Source organism: Humulus lupulus, chromosome 8, assembly GCF_963169125.1.
Source record: "Humulus lupulus chromosome 8, drHumLupu1.1, whole genome shotgun sequence".
Taxonomy (NCBI): Eukaryota; Viridiplantae; Streptophyta; class Magnoliopsida; order Rosales; family Cannabaceae; genus Humulus; species Humulus lupulus.
In genome coordinates this window covers 28,155,497-28,178,911 of record NC_084800.1, presented here as the reverse complement: position 1 = coordinate 28,178,911, position 23,415 = coordinate 28,155,497, and the positions used below count along the sequence as shown (strand labels likewise).

The window sequence follows — 23,415 nt, the reverse complement described above, 5'->3', positions numbered from 1 at the left end:
CCAGTTGCTTCTATCATATCATGCTTTGCTTTTAAAAGAAAAATATGCAACGAAGAACAGATGGATCGTACATGGATCTTCACAAATATAGACTGTTCAAAACCATTGTTATCCAAAAATCAATACCATTTTAATGCCAAATATATATATAGTTTACTTGATAATATCTTACAGCAAACATGTTATCTTTATTAGTACCTTTTACTTGTTTTCTAATGAAGATAAAAAAACAAAATATGCCTAAAAATATACATCGTGGCCCAACACTTTTATAAACTTGTCAGAGAACAGAGAACTCACAGTTCGATTGTAGAGAAGGAAAAGGTTTTTGCAGTTCCACTACTCTTTCTTTTCTTGTTGGAGTGACTCGCTAGGCTAGTGGCTGTGGCTATATTGGGTTGCTTGACCCAATTAGACAGACCATCATTGGGCTTACATTATGGACTATGGAGCCCTCTTAATAAACCCAATAGTTTTGGGCCCAAGATTTGGATATGGAAATTGGATTCGAATCCGCTTTTAGAGTTTAAAATACCTTTTACCTAAAAATATTACAAAACTACTTTTTTTTAGTTCAACATCTCGAAGTATATGCAGAGTCAACAAGTTAAGAGAGAAGACTTTTTTGTTTTTGTTGTTTTTGATCCAAGGGAGTAAAGCTGATGTAAAATATAATGTATAAAATGATCTCCCATGATGAAGGTGTCCCTATGATAATATGATGGAATAAGTTGAGTAGATACAGTTATTTATTAAGTCCAGTTTCATATACTGGTGTAATGTCGGTGTTAAAGTTATATATATTTTCTAATCTTCAGATAATTGTAACTTTTGAAGGTAAGTTATTAACATAAGATTTAAATTTTTTTTAATTTATTACAAAACGGAATTTATTATGTAAGATTTGATCTTTTTTATGACTACAGGAGAATTATTTTTATATGACAATTTTTTTCTCTCTCAAATTATAGTACTTAAGACTTTTGCCCCTTAATTTTTTTTTGCTGGCAAAAATACCCCCAAACTATAGCACTCATAGACTTTTGCTCAAAATAGTAACAATTTGCTAACATAGCTGTTAAAAAAATATTTTTTTAATTAATTTATTTATTTTAAATTAGAAACAATAAATAAAAATTATTTTAAGAATAAAAATCAATAAGAACTTATTTTTAAAATTTATTAAATTATATAAAATCCAATAATAAAAAATCAATAAACATATATTTTTTTATTCAAATATAATTTTAAAAAAATATAAAATTAATATTTCTAAACTAAAATTAAATAATGAGGTATTTGCGCCATAAATACCTAATGTTTCACACTTGTTATAGTTAAATACCTAATCTTTTATTTTTACGGCAAAAATACTCAATGTTCAATATATGTTAAAGATAAATACCTAATTATTTTTTCTTTGCCGCAAAAATACCTAAAGTTGCTAAAACATTATTTTTGTCTGCATCTCCTATGTTGGGACAGTTAAGCATGTTGACTAAGCATATATTTGTCATTCTTTAATTGGTCAATTTCATTTTAAAATAGAAAAATTAATTAAAAAGACATTTTAAATTAATACAAATTTTAAAAAATACATATTTTGATGACAAAAATATCTAAATTACCAAGTGATACATATTTGATGAGTCAACAGTTAACAACTCCAACAGAGGAGGTACTGAAAAAAGTAATATTTATCAACTTTATGTATTTTTGCCACAAATAAAAAAAAAAAAAGTATTTATCTTTAACATATATTGAACATTTAATATTTTTGCCGTAAAAATAAAATATTGGGTATTTAACTGTAATAAGTGTACATATTAGGTATTTATGCTACAAATATCCCTTAAATAATTTAAAGTAAATTAAATTAAAATCTCAACCAAATGTAGATGATTAAACATTTAGAAAATAATCAAGTAAAAAATTAAAGATTTTAATTTAATTCAGTTTAGAAATATTATGTTTAATTTTTCGAAAATGATATTTAGATTAAAAATTATTTATGCTTATTGATTTTTTATTTATTGGATTTTATATAATTTAATAAATTTAAAAATGCGTTTTTATTTTTAAAATCAATTAATTAATAAAAAAATAATTTTTTAAATATTTTTTTTAACTTTCACCAAACCATTATTATTTTGGACGGAATGAGAAAAAGTTTACAAATATTATAATTCGAGGAGTATTTTTGCCAAACAAACAAATTCAAATGGCAAAAATCTACAAATATTATAATTTTGGGAAAAATAGAGTTTATCCTTTTATACATAATAACGTTAAGAATGTTTTACTTTTAAGAATACTCACAATGACTCATTTATTATATTATTTAAACTACATCACTATAAAATCAATTTAATTACTTAGATTTATTTATTTATTTTTGAATCATTTAAATATATATATTTTTATCTTTCTTATTCATTTTAAATATAATATTTTTAAAGGGCTGATGAAAAAGAGAAAGATATTAATTAAAAGTGTTTAGAAGATGAATAGTGTTTAATAAATAAAATGAATTACTGAATATTTAGTTTTACAACGATTGGCACTAGTAATGATCATTATTGTTGTTGGTTGGTGAAAATAAATAAGTGGATATATGTTAGTCTCCTCATTTTGCTTGGTGAGAGAGAAGAAGAAACAAATACTACAAATGAGTGTAGTAATTATATTATAAGTCAAAATATTCATGTAATATGCTGATTTGATTTAAATAAAAAAATTAGCCCGATGGCATGATTGAGAAACTTGACAAACGTTACCATTATTTTTTTTTTGTTGACAAGTCTAATTAATTAGCTGTGATTGTGGAAAATATGCACTGCCTGCCCTTTTTGATTGGAAAACCAAAGATTTATTACTGCGTTCTCCACTCAATCTATTAAGAAAAATATTGTTGTCAATGGCCATGATTTTGGGTAGGGCTGTTTATTGGATCATATCCAATATTTTTGGACCAATTCAGATTCAATCAAATTATATATTGGATGTTGGATTTCTCCAACCGATCCAATCCAATACTGTATGCTCAACCGAACCGAACCGATCCAATAAGTTATTGGATTGGATCGGTTCCATCCAATGGATATGAATCCCTGTATTGGATCGGATCCATCCAATATTTTTGATCCAATATTTATTAGATCGGATTGGATCCATCCAATATTAATTGGATTGATTGGATCCATCCAATCCGATCCTTATTTTTAGTTAAACTTGATTTTTAAAAAAAATATATAATATAAATATTATTTAAATATTAATTGGATGGTATTGGATCATTATTGGATTTGATCGGTCGGTTGGATCCATTGGATTCACATGTCATCCAAGAATCGACCGATCCAATATTGGATTTTTAAAAATGTCATCCGATCCAATCCAATCATGATTGGATATCCAATTTTTAGCGGTCGGTTGACATTAGATCGATCAGTTTATTATTGGATCGAATTGTTTCTGCACAATCCTAATTTCTACCAAGTCAATTCAATTCACCTGATAGCATGCGTTTCAAAAGTCTAAGTCAAGTCTATTTCTTTTGTGGAAAATTTACATTTTACTTTTACTTTTAGCTAAAAAAAAACATAACTCTTAGCTAAATTTTAGATATTAAATCAAAGAGCACTGACTAGTTTTTCTATTCTATTTTTTAAATTACTTTACAAAAATTTACTCTTTTATATTTATTTTACCTCAACATTTTACAATACATTATATTCTCTATTTTTTTTCTCTACATCATTTAAATATTATATATTTTTTCTGAATGCGCAAACAACCCCTCTATTTTATTAAATGACAATTTAGACACCGTATTTTACAAAATTGAACAAAATAGTACCATAAACCCAATTAATTTTTGTCAAAATATTTTCAATTATAAGATCAATTTTTGGATCGTTAGAGATGCGATGAGTTCACAGTAGCAGAGAAAGTGGTCGAGGAGCTAAGAAAGAAATGTTATATTTGAAAATATTTTGATCAAAATCAGGTCAATGATACTATTTTGTAAACTAAAAAGTCTGAATTGTCATTTAATAAAATATATGGGCCAATCGAATATTCGAAAAAAATACTGGCACCAACTTGGTATTTTCCCATTTTTTATTCATAAAATAAAAAAACAAAACATATAATATAAGAAAGAGATGAGAGAAGAGTGAGAAATTAAATAAAAAAGTACATATGTAAAATACATATGCATTTGACCTCATCTGATGCATGATTATTTTTAGATTTTTTTAGAATTTTCTTAGCTATTTTTATTTTAGCTAATTAGTTATTTTACTTAGTCAAGTCTACCATCACTGCTCTAAGAGCATTCGAATGGATACTTTATTCCATTTTTTAAAATATTTCTCCAAAACATACATTTTTCTATTTTACCTTTAAGTTTTACATTATTATAACATACATCAGCTTCTCTATATATTTCTCTACATCATTTAAATATTATATCTTTGAACATATTTTATTAATTAAAGTAAAATAAAATAAAATAATTAAAAAAGAAAAAAGAAATAATAAATATATATACTAAATAAGAGAGAGAAAGCTTATAAAGAAAAATAATAATATTAAAATATTATTTAAAGAAAATGTAAATGTAGATATTGATTAATTGAAGTTTGTGCATAACTATTATAAATATATGTATAAATGAGCTGATGGAAGATGTTTTTGTGAGTTTTAGCTAAATATTATAGAGAAAGTGTATTACAAAATACACTACCAAAACATATTTTTTTTATATTTTACCTCAAACTTTTACATTATACTTTACATCAGCTTCTCTAGTTTTTCTCTACATCATTTAAATATTATATTTTTAAAAAATATTTTATTCATTTTAAAAAATAAAATAATTAAATATAATAATATCACACTCATATATATACAAAAGTTTATAAAAAAATATATATATTTATAGCTTGATGAATAGTGTTTCACTACATATAGAAAAATATTATTCAATTAAGTAAAAAATATAATTTTACATCACTCATTAAAAAACTATTTAATAATTTTTTTTATATTATAAATAATTAGATATTTTACCAACTCTATTCTCATATTCTCATGACAAAAAAAAAAAAACAAAGTCACTGCACCTTACGACGATAGATCGTCTTGATCTCTCCGTGGACTTTGGTGGCGGACTTTAATGAGAGTTTTTCTAGAACTTTATATTGGGGGAGGAATAATTAGTCTTAAGCCTAATTCTTATTAGCTTGAGCAAGAAGAGATGAGGCAGTTTCGCTTTTCAACCAAGTGTCTGTGTTTCCCATTTTCTTTACGAGTTGTGGAGCAAAAAACCCTTTATTGAATGTGATTGAAAAGTTTGTTACTCTCTCCCTAATCAGTTTGTATGGATTTTATAGGATCAAATTATCTTAAATTTTTCAATATAATTAAATTATCCATACTAAAAATTATTTAGGTTATTGGATTAATTTTTTTAATATGCTATTTAATTAAAAAAAAACATTATCCAATTTTATTCCATCATTCTCTCTAATTTTTTTTTTGTGAAAAATATAATTTTTTTGATATAATTACGGATTGAATATTATATTTCAAAAAAGACAAATTAATTACTCACTCTATAATTAGGTGTGTTATTCCTAAACTTATTTATACGAATGTTGCTATCTATGGGTTTCCAAAACTACTTCTACATATAATATTGAGTTTTGTATATTTTAATATATAATTTAACTTAAGTTAAATTAGAGTGTATAAGATCTGTTATTAAATCGCATCACCAGAACATTATCGACAATACTCTCATTAGATATATATTTTGCAGAATATTGTTAAAAGAGAAGAAGGAGAAAGAAAATAAAAGTAATAAAAGTATGTAACATTACATCAATAACCTTGAATACAATTGTAAATATTTCACAGTATTTTAATATCTTATGTGATATTATTTTACAAAAATAAAAGTATAAGAGAATACAAATTTGTTAATATAAAAAAGATTATATCATTTTACACACATTGTATTTTGTCTCATTATTTATTTGAATTTTATATTTTGATAAATTATTTTTTGATTTGTAAAATGATTTAAATAGATTATAAATTCGATTTTAATTAAAAAAATTTGAACTTAAATTACAAATAATTAAGCGAATTAACAACTTAGAACAAAAATTCATATATTCTGTTTGACCGTTATATTGTAATATTCAATTTTTTGTTTTGGTCTAATTGAATAATTTTACAAATAATAAAATACAAAAAAATAATTATTAAAACACAGGAATCGGTAGTATAACCAAATATATCGTCCAAACAAATATAACCTCGTATAAAAATGATAGTACCATAAAAATTTCATATATTTAAAATTCATAGAAAAAAATTAGAAATTATATGACAAACAGGGTATAGAATTTCAAATTTCCATTGAGCATTTATTTCAATTCCTGCTATAAATATCAGCTCAACAGAAGCTAAGTTTCATCACTACACAGTCTCTAAAATGGCTATCCTAAAAGTGAGAAATATACTACTACTAAGCCTAACCCTGTTGGCAATTGAAGCTGCAAGTGTGATGGCTCAAACACCATGTGGATCAAACACATGTGCCACCGGCGAGTGTTGCAGCAAATACGGCTTCTGCGGCACAGGGAATGACTACTGCGGTGCAAATTGCAAAGCAGGCGCCTGTACAACAAATGGAGTTTCAGTTGCTAACATTGTGACACCACAATTCTTCAATGGGATAAAGAATAAGGCCACTAATCCAAACTGTCCCGGCAAGGACTTCTACACTCGACAGGCTTTTCTCAACGCTCTAAACTCATACCGTCGTTTCGCCAAGACCGGCTCTGTCGATGACTCCAAACGTGAGATTGCAGCCTTCTTTGCCCATGTCACTCATGAGACTGGATGTAAGAAACTTCTTCTTCTTCTTCTTCTTCTCTTCCTTACTTCCTCCTCTTTCTGTGTATTGAAATACTTACTGATCAAGTCATTTTTACTTTGTGGGCAGATTTTTGCTTCAAGGAAGAGACTGGAAACCAAAATGAAAAGTACTGTGATACGAGTTATAAACAGTATCCATGCAACCCCAAGAAGAGGTACAATGGGCGTGGTCCGCTCCAACTGTCATGGAACTACAACTATGGAGGAGCTGGGAAAGCCAACAACTTTGATGGGTTAAACTCCCCTGAAACAGTGGCCAATGACCCTGTTATTTCGTTTAAAGCAGCTTTGTGGTTCTGGGTGGAGAATGTTAGTCCGGTCATAGACCAAGGCTTTGGAGCAACCATTAAAAAAATCAATGGTGAATTTGAATGTGGTGGTAAACAGCCTACCAAAGTCAAAGCTCGGGTCGACTTGTACCGCAACTATTGCCGCCAATTCGGTGTTGGTACTGGAAGAAATCTCTTCTGCTAGGATCTCCTTGTGTTGAGACTGCTAGATATATAAAGAAGGGAAAACAAAATTGTTAGAATATGGTTTCTTACTATAAATTGTTATAGTCTTAGTACTCTACTAATAAGCTAGGAGTACTGATCGCTTCTATCTACCTAAGAAGGAAATAAAGAGCTTATATATTCCCATTACTCACCAGTTACTTCTATTATTATCATGCTTTTTTTTTTTTTTTTTTTCAATATGCAATGAAGAACAGATGAATCAATTTGTCAGAAAATCTGTAAACTCCTCCAATCAGAAATAATTAAACATTTCCATTACTGGAAGAAAGAGTATTTTACCAAAACTCAATTTGAAACAAACATAAATAAAATATAAAATTTTAAAGGATAAAGTTCAAATTTTATTTCAGGTAAGGCAATATGTTGTACAGCCGCCATGCAAGGGCAAATTTAATCCCTTTGAGTAAGATTGTATGTTCAAACTGAGATTCATAACTGCCTTTTACATCACATAGAGGATAATAATGCTGCAAAAACAATGACAATCTCAGCCATGTTTCCACATGCATCAAACAAACCTATTTAAACTCGAACAAAAGGAGCAAAGATGTCGGAAATACCTGAACTGTACCGGAAATACATGTTTCCACATGTTGCTTCTACGTACCTAGTGTGTATATATATATATATATATAAATATAAATTATTAGTTTTAGAGAATGTAAGAGAGGAAATTCTTATTCATCAACCTTGAACAATTACAATGAAACAGTGATAATTCAACAAAATAGAGTTATTTTACTACTTTTTATGTGTTAATTGTTGCTTAGTTCTTGAGTTCTTAATTGATTTATTAAGTTTTTTTAAGTAATTTTGAATTTATTAGGTTTATTTTAATTTTATAGATTTTTGTGTATTTTTATAGTTATATTATTGTAAAATGTTATAGTTTAAATTATTTAAAATTAATATTGTTAAGTTAGGAGTAAAAAGATGTAATGTTGAGCTTAAATATTAAATATAAATTAAGTTATAATTAATATTTTCAAAGAATTAATTTGATTTATTTTATAATTGAAAATATTTTATTATGATTTATTTTGTAATTGAAAATATTTTATTATAATTTATTTTGTAGGGAAATTTTTATGCTTGAAAATAAAGAAGAGAAAAGAAGAGAAAAGTGATAATTTTGTGAGAAAGACAAGAAGATTATGGCATTTTTCAAAGGCCCAAGTGCTGCCTTCCTCCACCTCAGGCCCAATGCCACTTCCTCATCTTTAGTCAATCAGCTTCCTTCAGCATATCATGCCGCCAACTGTCCCATATGCATCATCCTGAAGCTTAACCAGCCTTCACATAATGAACCAGCCTCCAAAGCTCCTCCACGCATGAAGCCAAGGCCCAAGATGCATCTCCAAGAGCCAGCAGCTGCTCCAAACACCACATTGCCGCATGGCCCAATCACACACCAACTGCCCCCAAGTCAACCCAGCCACAAAAATAAGACCAAAACTTACATTTTTATTCCCAATATTTTTCACTCAAATATCAATTTACTCTTTCCTATTTTTCTTACATAAATAAACATTCATAATTCATTTTTTTTACCCTAGCTTTTCACTAATATTTTACCCAACCAAACATTTCATCTTTCCAATACTCTTACACTTACTCTATTTATCCTACCACTTCCCAACACAATTAAATTAATCAATTTATTTATTTTAATTTGATTAATTTAATCTCCATATTTTGCCTATAAATAGAGTCTTGTAAGACCATTTGGGGAGCTCTTCTTTTTCATCTTTTCAACATCTTCTACACATATTTTTCTCTCTTCTTTTCACTATTTTCTCTACCATTTTCATCTTTTGAAGAGCATGTCAAGTATGTTATTTTGTAATTTTTATCTAGTTATGAGCTTCTAATCTTTTTCAAAGGTTATTAAGATGATGATGAAGCAAAATGTAACTAGATAGTATTTTTTTTGTTGTATGTTGATTTCCCATTTGTACAACATTGTTTATGGATTTTTCTATCAAAGATATGCATTTTTAATCTATTATTGAGTGTTAAAGCATATTACACTTAGTTCTTCATTATGCAAAAATATGATATTCTTTGATTAAATGTTTTTCATTAAATTGTTCACATCTAATTCTTAGAGCATAAGTATCATATTTTGCCTAAACATAATCTCTTTGATTTATTGTAGTTTCATTAGGTTGTAACACAACTAATGCTTAGAAATTATATCTTTTATAAGTGAAGAAAAATCCTACCTTTTTGAAAGTAATTTGTGCTTGAATAGAAAATGTATCTTGAAAAACATATAGTGTGATTTTTTTCAACTATATCTAAACTTGGGAATCAATATACTTATAAATACTATTGAACTTGCATTTTGTGGATTCTAACATCTTAATAATCTTATTTTACATATATCATTTGAAAACCAATTTTCTATTTGATCTTAAATCTTTTTATTACTTGTCTTTTATTTTTCTAAAACAAAATCTCATCAAATATTTGGAACTAGGTTAGAATATTATTGCTTTGTTTGAAATAGTTTCTTTTGATGTTAGTCAACTCCCATGGGTTCGACCTCGTACTTACATGAACATTATATTCCGAAACGATTCGTGCACTTGCGAGTTTAAATATTAAAACACCCTCTTTTGGGATCAACAAACAGTATTAATAGAGTTCATAATTTTAGTAACCAACAGTTACTAAAACCAGCTCACTTAGTTACAAGTAATTGAAACAAACTAACTTTTCTAACAACCTAACAGAATTCTAACCACTCAATTCTAACACTCCCCCTCAAGATGAAATATATATGTTTTCCAATTTCATCTTGTCTTTGAGAAGCTTGAACTGATTTGGAAACAATGGCTTTGTTAGAATATCTGCAAGTTGTTCCTTGCTTGAAATATGACTGGTTTGGATGATCCCTTTCTGAACTTTCTCTCTAACCAAATGGCAGTCAATTTCAATGTGTTTAGTACTCTCATGAAAAATAGGATTTGCTGCTATGTGTTGAGCAGCTTTGTTGTCACAATGCAGAATTGCAGGGCCTTCATGTTTGATCTTCAACTCCTCTAATACAGAAAGAATCCAAATCAATTCACAGGTTGTGTTGGCCATGGCCCTGTATTCGGCCTCAACAGAGGACCTAGAAACAGTATGTTGTTTCTTACTTTTCCAAGAGATAATAGATTCTCCAAGGAAAATACAAAAACATGTTGTTGATCTTCTAGTATCAGGACAAGCTGCCCAATTCGAGTCTGTATAGGCTTCCAATTTGATCTGAGAATTAGCTGACATGAAAATACCTTGACCTGGGCATCCTTTAACATAATGTAGGACTCTCTGAGCTGCTTTCATGTGACTGTTTCTTGGACTAGCTAAAAATTGACTTAACCTATTGACTGAATAAGATAAATCAGGTCTGGTTATAGTCAAATATTGTAGTTTCCCAACTATTCTTCTATACAAAGTAGGATTTGCCAGATTATCTTTCCCATCTTGGTTGCCATCTTGACTAAGTTTCAGATTTGCTTCCATAGGAGTACTTAGTGGTTTGCACCCAAGATACCCTAAATCTTCAAGAACCTGAAGAGCATATGGCCTTTGAGATACAAAAATTCCTCTGTCAGATCTAGCAATCTCTAACCCAAGAAAATATTTTAGTTTTCCCAAGTCTTTCAACTTAAACTTGTTATTCAATCTTGCCTTTAAAGTATCTAACTCTTCCAGATCATTACTTGCCAAAATCACATCATCTACATAAACTAACAAGATGATGAAACTGTTGCCAAACTGTCGCATAAAAAGAGAATGATCAGTAGCAGAATGATGGAATCCTTCATCAACTAAAGCACTTGAAAATTTGGCAAACCATTGCCTAGAAGCCTGCTTGAGACCGTATAAGGATTTCTGAAGTTTACAAACAGCATTGACTGGTATCTCCCCCTTAGGACAATACCCTTGAGGTATAGTCATAAACACTTCCTCATGCAAATCACCATGGAGGAAAACATTATTAACATCTAATTGATGCAAATGCCATCCTCGAACAGTAGCCAAAGCTAAAACTAGTTTGACAGTAACCAGTTTTGTCACAGGAGCAAAAGTGTTTGTGTAATCAATCCCATCTTGTTGACTATAGCCTTTGGCAACTAATCTGGCCTTGTGTCTTTCAATGGTGCCATCGGCATGATACTTGATCTTGTACACCCATTTGCATCCTATGGCATGATGATTAGGAGGCAAACTAACAATAGACCAAGTATTGTTGGCTTCCAAAGCTGCTATTTCAGATGCCATAGCCGCATCCCATTTTGGAATCCCATGAGCCTGACTGAAAAATTCAGGTTCCTGATGACTAGAAATAGACAAAACAGTAGCTCGAAATGAAGGTGAAAATCTGCTATAGTCAATAACATGAGACAAAGGATGTGAAGTAATTGAGAGTGACACGTGTGGTATAGCAAGAGAAGGATTAGTGGACAAAAAACAATGATAAGCATTCAAATAAGAAGGTTTTTGTGAAACTCGAGCTGGTCTGCCACTGGGGGATAGAGAAGTGGGAGCAGGAGCTGCAGATTTGGGAGCTGACAATTGGGATGGAGATGACAGAGAGGGAAATGGCACATTAGAGAAAAATTCATGATATCCATTTGGTAACTCAGCATTTTGAACAAAAGGAAAGATATGTTCATGAAAATGCACATCTCTAGAAGAATTTTTTTTATTGGTGTTGAGATCTAACACTTTGTAAGCTTTCATGCCTACAGGATATCCTAAGAAAACACAAGGAACAACTCTAGGGGAAAATTTTGTTCGGGATGCAGATAATGTAGAAGCATAAGCTAAATAACCAAAAGCTTTCAAATGCTCATAGCTAGGGACCTTAGAATAAATAACCTCAAAAGAACTTTTGTGTTTCAAATTAGGACTAGGAATCCGATTAATCAAATAGGCAGCAGTGGATATACAGTCACCCCAATAGCATAAGGGAATATAAGACTGAAATAGAAGAGCTCTGGCTACGTTAAGCAAGTGCTGATGTTTTTGCTCCACAACAGAATTTTGTTGTGGCCTTTGAACACAGGAATGATAGTGGACAATACCAAGAGTGTGAAATAATTCTGGAAACTGTAACTCTTTGGCATTATCAGACCGAATGCCTTTGATTTGAGCACCAAACTGAGTTTTAATGAGCTGAATAAAAGTTGGAATAACAGTTTGTGCTTCAGACTTTTGTTTAATAAGATGGACCCAAGTAAATCTAGAACAATCATCTACAATAGTGATGAAATATTTATATCCTTCGGTTGTTAAAGTATGAAAAGGGCCCCAAATGTCAATATGAATAAGGTCAAAACAATGTTCAGCAAAGAAATAAAAGGCAATTTCTTTTGTTTGGCATAATGACAGACAATGCAATGAAAATGAGGACAAGAATAATGTCTGAATTGCAAATCTTTATTCAGAGGATGTTCTTTTATACAAGAAGGATGGCCTAGTATGTAGTGTCATACAATGTTATCACTGATTTTTGACTCAGAAAAAGAAAAAATTTGAGCAGAATGGTGGAGAGTACTAGAATTGCAAGAAGCATTCAAATAGTATAGATTCCCTAATCTGTCAGCCGTCCCAATCTGCTGTGTCTTCATAGGATCTTGAATAATACAAGAATCAGGGAAAAAATGAAAGGAACATGAAGCAGATTGGATTAGTGAATTGACAGAGAGCAAATTATATTGAAATTCAGGGACACAAAGCATATCTGTCAAGATGATATATGATGAAACATAAACAGTACCAAGACAAGTGATTTTTGCTCTAGACCCATTAGGTAAATGAACATATGTCATATTCAAGCTGGGACAGGTGTGATGAAATAAAGAAATATCAGGGCACACATGATGTGTTGCTCCTGTATCAATTATCCATCAAGACTTGGGAATAGGGAAATCCTTACCAGAGAAATGAGACACAATGGGAGGATCAGAATTAGAAGAATTGGATGAGGTAAGTGATGACTCTTGACCTTTCTGTCTAAACAACTCCATCAACCTTTGACATTGAGCAGTCAAGTTGGATATCAGCTCCTGATCATGTGCCAATCTGGGGCCAGAAGCATCAGGACATCCTGAGAAATTGGCAGTAGGCTTAGAAATAGGAGGACCAGCATTACCATTGTGTTTATTTGGTAATCTTCCATGAAATTTATGTCCTGGTGGATATCCATGTATCTTATAACATTTTGCCACAGTGTGACCAGTCATGCCACAATGAGTACAAGTTAGGCGAGGTCTGTTGTAGTGACTAGATCTAGCAAATTGTCCAAGGGTAAACGAACCTTGAAGAGCTGAAACAGACTGGGTAACTTCAGTGTGAGTATGTGTAATGCCACGTTGTCTCTCTTCTTGGATAATCGATGCATAAACCTTGTTAATGCTAGGTAAGGGATCTTGTAAAAGAATCTGAGATCTGGCATTAGTATAGGACTCATTCAAACCAACCAGAAATTCAAGAACACGATCTTCTTCTTGATAAGCCAGAATAGTCTTCATTGCCCCACATATACAAACAGGTGTAGGTCTATATTATTGGATCTGATCCCATAAAGCTTTTCGACGAGTGTAGTAAGTGGTAACATCATTCGATCCCTGAGTAAGAATTTGCATACACCGTTTAGCTTCAAAGATTCTTGGAGCATTCTTTTGATGAAATCTTTCTTGAAGTTCATCCCAAATGGCAGAGGCATTCTCCATGTACATGATACTATTAGCAATATCAGGTGTGACAACATGGAGTATCTAAGAAATCGCAAGACTATTACATCGATTCCACATGTCGAAGTCTTCATTGTCTTCATCTAGTGGAGGAAGCTTTCCATTGACGAATTGCACTTTGTTTCTAGCAAGTAATGCCACCATCATCGATATTCTCCAAGAACTGTAATTTGTACTGCCTGTAAGGATTTTGGGAACCAGAGTGGCACCAGGATGATCGCCATGGGAAAGATAATAAGGGCTCCGAGGATCGTCAGTGTGAGATCGAGAATGATCATCAAGAACAGAAAACAGATTAGAATCTTCATTTAAGTTGTCGTCAGTTGAATTTGATCGAGCAGCATTGCGTCGTGTCTGAACTCCTCCACCTCTGGCCATGGCAGTAAGAGTAAAAGAACAGAGAAAAAAAATGAACGAACAACAAGGGACTTACGAATCACTGCGCTTTGATACCATATTAGTTTTAGAGAATGTAAGAGAGGAAATTCTTATTCATCAGCCTTGAACAATTACAATGAAACAATGTTAATAGAGTCCATAATTTCAGTAACCAACAGTTACTAAAACCAGCTCACTTAGTTATAAGTAACTGAAACAAACTAACTTTTCTATCAACCTAACAGAATTCTAACCACTCAATTCTAACATAAATATGCATGTATTCATATAAATCCTCAGATTCCGAAGAAAAATGTGACAGAGAACTCACATCTCACAATTTGATTCTCTGGCCGAAAATTTCAGAAAAGGAGCGGAATGGATGGCTGGCTGGCTGTGGCTTTGCCTGTATTGGATCCCTCGGCCCAAGTAGACCATCTTTAGATGGGCCTGAACTATGGACTATGTCACCCTCTTCGAAAACCAATAGTTTTGGGCCTAATTTTAGATCCATTTTTACCTTCTTTCTCCGAACCCGTATCATTTAAGGTGTAATTTTATTGAGGAAATTACACCATATATGTTATTTATTGTTAAACTTTGGAAAATATGACAGTTTTTTTTATGGTATATTTTTTTTGTTTACATGTTTTTGAGAGTTTTTTCCCATATATTTATAAAATTTTATTTGTATACCATATTTTATCTTTTATACATTTTTAGAAAATAGTTTTGATATGTTTTTGAGATTATTTTTATAATTTTAATCTATTTGTATTATTTTTTATCATTCATATTTTATAAAATATATTTTTACATAATTCTTTGAAGAAAAAAATCTGAGACTTTCATCACCATATATTTTATTATCATTTCTTCTTCTTTTCTTTCATTTTTTATCTTTCTCAATCAACATTTTATCTGCAGTAACTGGTTACCACTATCAAAACAATTTTGATTTTTTTTTTTGATAGTAATCCTATGCCACTGTTAATTTTTTTTAGTAATGTGTGGTAGCTGGTTATAACAATAAAAATCAGTTTTATTTTTAAGTGGTGTTGTATTAACTAGTTACAACTATAAAAATAATTTTGATTTTTTAGTAATGTACCATTATCAAAATATCAACTGAATTGTAACTAGTTACTTAGTGAGATTTGGAAAAAAAAAACTGATATGTAAAAAATAAACTAAATTGTTCGTGAAGATAACTGGTTACAGTTAGGTCTGAAAAACAAAATAGATATAAAAAAAAAAAGAACCAGTTGAGATGGTAATCAATTACTTAGCCAGACCTGAAAACAAAGAGGATCACAAACCAAAAAGATAAACTTGTCATAATCGTAACTTATTACATGTTCAGATCTAAAAAAAAGAATCAATCATCATGGTACATGGTTACTTAGTCAGGTGTGAAAAAAAAAATCAAATCTAAACAAACAAATCTAAATTAATCGTTATTGTAACTAGTTACAGCTAGATCTAAAAAAAATTAGATATGAATAAAAATAATTAGACGCCATTGTACTCGGTTACTTAAATAGATTTGGAAAAAGAAAACCCAGAAATTGTAACAGATCGTGACTGTAACCGGTTACAATTATGATTAGAAGTAAAAAAAAAATATGAAGTGGAAAATCATATTTGAAATGGCAAAACCAAATGTGAAAAGAAGAACAAGAACAAAGAGAATAAAAATAAAACTAGATATGAAGAAGAAGAGGGGCGGAGGTACGTCGCAATCAGGGGCGGGGGTGGAGGTACGTCGTCGTCGTTAGGGGCGGGGGCGGAGGTAGCATCGTCGGCGGAGGGCTGAGAGAGAACCCAATGGGAGAGGAGAGAGGAAGAAATGAGAAAAGAGAGAAAGATATGTCGTGAGGGAGAGAAATGAGAGATTGAAAGAGTTTTATGTATTTATGATTATGGTAATTCTATTTTTTATATTCTATGGAATTACCATATTTTAAACTATTTTTTTTCAAAACTTACCATATTTTGTATAATTATTTTTTTCTCCATGAATATAGAAATTATGTTTATTTTTCCCATATTTATGTAAATTTCTCTAATTTAAAATACAGTGTAATTAGTAGGTTAATAATTACAAGACAAAATAATTATGAAAATTGTTTTATGTCTTGATAAATTTTTTAATACAGGGTTGAAGTGGCATTTTTTTGTACTTTGTAGTGGACTGATTGAATGACAGTATTTTTTTTTAACAAAATCCAATGATAATAGACTATTTAGCCTACTCGTCCTGCAACACATCTCAATAATAATACAATAATTACTAGGTTAATTAGTAATGAAGTATCAATCCGTAGTGCCAATAATAAGCATGTTTAATAAATGATTTAGATCAAATCAGGATTTTACACGAAACTTGATTTAAATCCAATGATTTTATAAAGATAAATGAAAAAAGTAACATACATTGATTCACTTATTTCTTCTCACCAACATTGACCAGCAATAGCTGATCACTAGAATAAATAGATTGGAATTTATAAAACTAAACAACAACAACATTGTTATTGGAACTGATTATTCTTAATTAGCAAGAGAGATTAGGATTTCCAACATCAACATTGAATCTCTGACAATAGTTTTGGTAGAATTGGATGCGACTTTGAACTTTCTCAGGCTCTTTACCACCACACTCGCGATCGCCATTAATTTTCCGAATGGTTTCTCCAAAGCCTTGGTCCAAGACAGAATGAACATTGTCCATCCAGTACCACAAGGAGGCTTTAAACGAAGTAAGAGGGTCAGTGGCCACAGTCTCAGGGAATTCTAGGCCATTGAAGCCGTTAGCTTTACCAGCTGCTCCATAGTTGTAATTCCATGTGAGTTGCAGAGGGCCACGTCCGTAGTATCTTTTACTTGGGTTGCATGGATACTCTGCTGCTCTCTCTTCATCACAGTAGACTTTTGCTTGGTTATCAGTCTCTTCTATAAAGCATAAAGCTGCACATGCATGCACGCATGCAATGTTAGTCATTTCTTTAATGGAAATAAATAAATGCTTAATTAGTAGAAATAAAATGATGAAGAAATGTTATCATCAAAATCCATCAAACACGCTAAATAATATTATTTCTTACACCTAATATGCTTTAAAATTTTGAAGATTGCCGAGATTTATCCAAAATCATTGAGCATGGATTTAAAAAAAAATACATCGAAATCTATTGAAATGTATAAAATTTATGCTATTAAAATTCATTAATAATTGAGATATATATATGTATATATAAAGTTATCATCAAGTATATGCATATATAGAAATATATGAAATACAAATTGAAAAATATCAAATTTTCAATAATTATCGATTGCAGCGGTTCTAAATATCATTTTTCCAAGAGTTCAACAAAAACAAAATCTTTAAATAGAAACATAAAATTTAAATACTATAAATCTCTCTTTCTTCAATAAGTGGAACAAACAAAAAATACTTAACAAGTAGAATGGATGTTACTTACAGCCAGTCTCGTGGGTGACATGAGCAAAGAAGGCTGCAATCTCACGTTTGGAGTCATCGACAGAGCCACTTTTGCCAAAGGGAGGGTAAGAGTTGAGAGCTTCGAGAAAAATGTCCCGAGAGTAGAAGCTCTGGCCAGGGCACGCTTGATTGTTAGCTATTCCATTGTTCAATATGTCACTGAAGAATTCTGGGGTCACTATATCGCCCACGGAGAAGCCGTTCGTGGAACAAGCACCTCCTCGGCAGTCGGCGCCGCAGTAGGCTTCATCTGTGCCGCAGAAGCCACTTTTGCTGCAACATTCGTTTGCGGCGCATGTGCTTGATCCGCAGGGTGTTTGAGCCTTGCAAGTTTTGGAGAGGCCTAATAAGCCTATGATTCCCAACAACAACAAGGTTAATGTTACATTGTTTTGTGCTTTGAGAGAAGCCATCTTAGCAGAGATTAATGAATAAAGTGGCTGATCATGATCATGAACGTGAGCTAATTAATATTATTTATATAGTACTCTCTGATTTGTACTCCGACTTGTCAAGAGTCACGAGTCAAGAGTCAACACACGGTTTCTTCTTGACTACGTTTTCACGATGTTCAAATATTGTCGTCTCTAATTAATGCATTAGTTACGTTGCGTGACTTTTGGGTTACTTAAAATCTCTGAAATTGTGATAAATAAATCATAAGTGCTATTTATTACTGATAATTTATAATATTTATTAAATTTAAATATATAAGATTTGATATTAAATTACATCAATAATAATATGTCACATTTTTTTTTTTTAAGTATGACGCCTTTTAGTATATCTCTAAACAAATTGGTTGTTAGCTGAATCGCTATGCAAACATGCATAAGTATAATCTACAAGATATTAATGTAGTTTTATTAGTTGAGACATTCATAAAACCAAACTATTAAAATTAAAAAACCAAACCAAACATGCATAAATATAAGGAATTTGAAGTTGGAGTTTTATGATAAGATCTAGATCTCATATGGGCATTGTTATTTTGGGATCTGTCTGCCAAAGGAATATTGACTTGGTCAAAAGAGACATTAATTCTAGAGTCATTTATGTTCTAGGGGTGTTCATATAAATCGCAAATCGCGGTTTAGAACCAAACTGCACCACACCAAACTGCTAAAAATCGTAACCAATGAAATTGTTTTTTGATAGTTTGGTTTAACTGGATCGCTCAACTTTAATGGTTTGGTCACGATTTCTAATTTTTTAAAACTAATTAAACCGGACTGTGATTTTTTCTAAAAATATAACTTGTAGAAATGATAATTCAAATATTTGAACCCCTACTAATATAAAGTCTACCAAACTATCAAAGCCAAACAATCTAATTGTTCATCATATATTTTTAGTAGTATTTAATACATGTACAAGTTTCTAAACTAAAAAAAAAAATGTAAAGTCCCACATTATTTAGAAAGTAAGCATTTTTTTTTCTCACTTCTATAAAATGATTCAAAATACTTAAACTTACAACAACAAAGACAATAAGCTTCTTGTAGACTTTTATGGTCTTAAAAGTAAAGCTAAAATTATTATTATTTAAATAAAATTATTTAGTTAATTATTTTATAATAAAAAAAGTTTAAAATTTTAATAATTTAGTTATATGGTTAAAACAAAACCGCACCAAACCGTTTATTTATGATTTTGTTTGGTTTGATTTTTTAATTTTAATGGTTTGGTTTGGTTTTTCATTTTGAAAAAACTGCATGAGCGGTTTCGTTTAAAAATTCTTTTAAACCACACCAAACCAAACCGTGTACACCTCTACAATGTTCCAATTATACATTACCCTATACTCTTATTAAATAATTAGCAATACCATAGATGTTATTTTAATATAAAATTAAGGTGACCTAACCGATTATTTAGTATTAGGCAATTAACTCTCATTTATGTCTAAATGATAATTATCTACCCTACAAAAAAAAATGATAATTATCTAAGCCTTAAATAAAATTAGAGAAATTTACATAAATATGGGGAAAATAAACATAGTTTCCATATTTATGGGGAAAAAAATAATTATACAAAAAATGGTAAGGTTTGAAAAAAAAAGGTTTAAAATATGGTAATTCCATAGAATATAAAAAGTAGATTACTGTTGACTGTGTTTTTAGCCAACGACGTGAGAACGTCAAATACGACAAACCTTCAAGAGAATTTAAATAACACAGAAAGTTTTAATCAAGAAAAGTAAATAACACAAGAGATTTTATAGTGGTTCAGCCCCGATTGTCGGTAATAGCCTAATCCACTTAGAGTTGTGATTTATAGATCTGTACTCAAGATCAGATGGACTGAGCCAACTGAGTTTCTTCAGTACAGATTGCAAAAATACAAGAATCCTCTCAAATGCCATAACTTTCTCTCTCTAGAATACTCAGACCCAAATTTTCTCTCTCTAGAAAGAAGAAGCAGAAGAAGCCCCTCTCTAATCCCATAAGCCCTCTATTTATAGGCTTAGGGTCATACAACTGATATCCCTTAGAATCAGGATATTTTATTATATTTATTACATTTAAATTACAAAAAACATTCAAAATGTAACCAAACCCCCCATTTGTGGGAAGAATGAGAGATTCCCGCGTATCTTGTTGAAGCTGTTTTTGGGAATCTTGACTTAGTCCTCCTCTAGCTAGTTGATCCACCTCTCCTACTGACCACTCATGCAAGTGCTGGTCGGACATGTGCATGGTGGTAGGACAAACATTTGTTGGTCGGACGTGCATGGTGGTAGGACATGCATGGTGGTAGGACATGCACTTCTCTCCTCTAACATTGCACTCTCCTCTAGCATGTCATGTTTCTCCTCGGACCAAATCCTTGGGGTCTCCTAGGACCACTCTCTTGGGGTCTCCTAGGACCACTCTCTTGAGTTCTCCTCGGATGCACTCTCCTTAGCTCTCCTAGGATGCACTCTCCTAGGATGCATTCTCCTTAGCCTCCTAGGATGTACTCTCCTTAGCTCTCCTAGGATGCATTCTCTTTAGCCTCCTAGGATGCACTCTCCTTAGCTCTCCTAGGATGCATTCTCCTTAGCCTCCTAGGATGCACTTTCCTTAGCTTTCCTCGGACCAATGTGCACTTGGCTTGGTTATGACATCTTTCAAGCAGTCCAAATTCTTCGTCAGTCTACCGGGTCCCTTTATCACAACTCTGAGGAGTCAATGTATTTATTGACTATTAATGTGTCTTTTACTGATCATGCATTGCCACTTGTCACCTTTATTGCCACGTTATTGATCTCTAATTTTTGGGTATAACAATTACCATAATCATAAATACACAAAACTCTCTTTCACTCTTTCATTTATCTCCCTCACGACATCTCTCTCTTTTCTCCTTTCTCCCTCTCTCTTGTCCCATTTGTCTCTCTCATCTCAGCCCTCCGCCGGCGATGCTAACTTTGCCCCCACCCTCGACGACAACGACGACGCACCTCCACCCCTTCTCCTGATTGCGACGTACCTCCGCCCCTCTAGTTCTTCTTCTTCTTCTTCTTCATATCTAGTTTTATTTTTATTCTCTTTGTTCTTGTTCTTCTTTTTCACATATGGTTTTACCATTTCAAATATGATTTTCCATTTCATATTTAATTTTTTTACTTCTAAACCTAAGTGTAACCTGTTACAGTCACGATCTGTTCTAATTTATGGGTTTTCTTTTTCCAAATCTATTTAAATAACTGGGTACAATAATGTCTGTTTTTTTTATTCATATCTAATTTTTTTTAGATCTAGCTGTAACCAGTTACAATAACGATTAATTTAAATTTGTTTGTTTGGATCTGATTTTTTTTCACATCTGACTAAGTAACCATGTACCATGATGATTAGTTATTTTTTTAGATCTGAATCTGTAACCAGTTACGATTATGACAAGTTTAGCTTTTTTGTTTGTGATCCTATTTGTTTCCAGGTCTGGCTAAGTAACTGGTTACCATCGCAATTTGTTCTTTTTTTTCATATCTATTTTATTTTTCAAACCTAGCTGTAACCAGTTACCTTCACGAACAATTTAGTTTATTTTTTACATATCAATTTTTTTTTTCCAAATCTCACTAAGTAACCAGTTACAATTCAGTTGATATTTTGATAAAGGTACATTACTCAAAAATCAAATTTATTTTTATAGTTGTAACTAGTTAATACAACACCACTTAAAAATAAAACTAATTTTTATTGTTATAACCAGCTACCATACATTACTAAAAAAAATTGATGGTGGCACAGGATTACTATCACAAAAAAAAAAATCAAAATTGTTTTTATAGTGGTAACCAATTACTACAAATAAAATGTTGATTGAGGAAGATAAAAAATGGAAGAAAAGAAGAAGAAATGAGAATAAAATATATGGTGATGAAGGTCTTAGATTTTTTTCTTCAAAGAATTATGTAAAAATATATTTTATAAAATATGAATGATAAAAAATAATACAAATAGATTAAAATTATAAAAATAATCTCAAAACATATTAAAACTAACTACTAAAAATGTATAAAAAATAAAATATGGTATACAAATAAAATTTTATAAATATATGAGAAAAAAACTCTCATAAAAATGTAAAAAAAAAAGTCATAAAAACTCCTATATTTTTCAAAAATTTAAAAATAAATCCAATATATGGTGTAATTTCCTCTTTAAATTATATGGAATGTTGGGATGTTAGTTGATAATTACATTTAAACTCAGATTGTCATTTTTGAAGTACAATTACTAATCATACATTAATTTAAAATAAAATAAAATAGAGATAGAATTCTCCTCCCTCTCTTATGAGAATTGGAGAATGTAAATTATATTATTGCAATACAACTTTTTGATGAAACAAACACGTCTAATTTTATAATTCTTAAAAATTACATGTAATTACCTAGTAATTTTCATCAATTAAATTTATTACAATTATGACGTAATTTTTCAAAAGCAAAACTTATCACATATCTATGTAATATGACAATGACATTAATTTTGAAAAGTCTAATTAGTTGTTGTTGTGGCAAATATACACTGATTGCCCTTTTATTGAGATATAGAGTTTCATCATTATCATTATGTTTTTAAACCTTTTTATTGGAAAACAGAGTTTCTCAATTTATTAAGAAAAATCCTGTAGGAATGGTCTATGGTGGGCCCAGTAATATTGACAAAAGCATTGATTTTAGGATGGAAAGTGAGACCGGTGTCTCCTTGACAAGTCAATTGAGCTCATCAGTCAATGCCTTTGAAAAATCAAAGTCTATCTTCTTCATACTGGCTACAAAATCTTCAATTGGCATTTATTTCATTTT

The 23,415-nt window shown here is 30.8% G+C and overlaps 2 protein-coding genes across 2 annotated transcripts; one reads left to right on the top strand and one right to left on the bottom strand.

Moving 5' to 3' along the window:
- The first annotated feature begins 6,454 nt into the window (after positions 1-6,454).
- On the top strand, positions 6,455-7,598 carry LOC133796538 (endochitinase PR4-like). Its single transcript, XM_062234092.1, has 2 exons — positions 6,455-6,920; positions 7,022-7,598. Exons 1-2 carry the CDS (start codon positions 6,509-6,511, stop codon positions 7,426-7,428), a joined length of 819 nt encoding a protein of 272 aa, XP_062090076.1. The 5' UTR covers positions 6,455-6,508; the 3' UTR covers positions 7,429-7,598.
- Positions 7,599-16,926: 9,328 nt separating this feature from the next.
- On the bottom strand, positions 16,927-18,567 carry LOC133796537 (endochitinase EP3-like). Its single transcript, XM_062234091.1, has 2 exons — positions 18,091-18,567; positions 16,927-17,572 (listed from the first exon to the last, which is right to left on the bottom strand). The coding sequence occupies exons 1-2, from the start codon at positions 18,521-18,523 to the stop codon at positions 17,160-17,162; spliced, it is 846 nt and encodes a 281-aa protein (XP_062090075.1). The 5' UTR covers positions 18,524-18,567; the 3' UTR covers positions 16,927-17,159.
- Between the last annotated feature and the right edge of the window lie 4,848 nt (positions 18,568-23,415).

What these genes read in the sequence shown, in the direction of transcription:
- LOC133796538 (XM_062234092.1), top strand. Translation starts at nt 6,509, where the DNA reads ATGGCTATCCTAAAAGTGAGAAATATACTACTACTAAGCCTAACCCTG. An exon ending in TGTCACTCATGAGACTGGAT is followed by an intron (nt 6,921 to 7,021) that starts GTAAGAAACTTC and finishes CTTTGTGGGCAG; the next exon opens with ATTTTTGCTTCAAGGAAGAG.
- LOC133796537 (XM_062234091.1), bottom strand. Translation starts at nt 18,523, where the DNA reads ATGGCTTCTCTCAAAGCACAAAACAATGTAACATTAACCTTGTTGTTG. An exon ending in TGTCACCCACGAGACTGGCT is followed by an intron (nt 17,573 to 18,090) that starts GTAAGTAACATC and finishes ATGCATGTGCAG; the next exon opens with CTTTATGCTTTATAGAAGAG.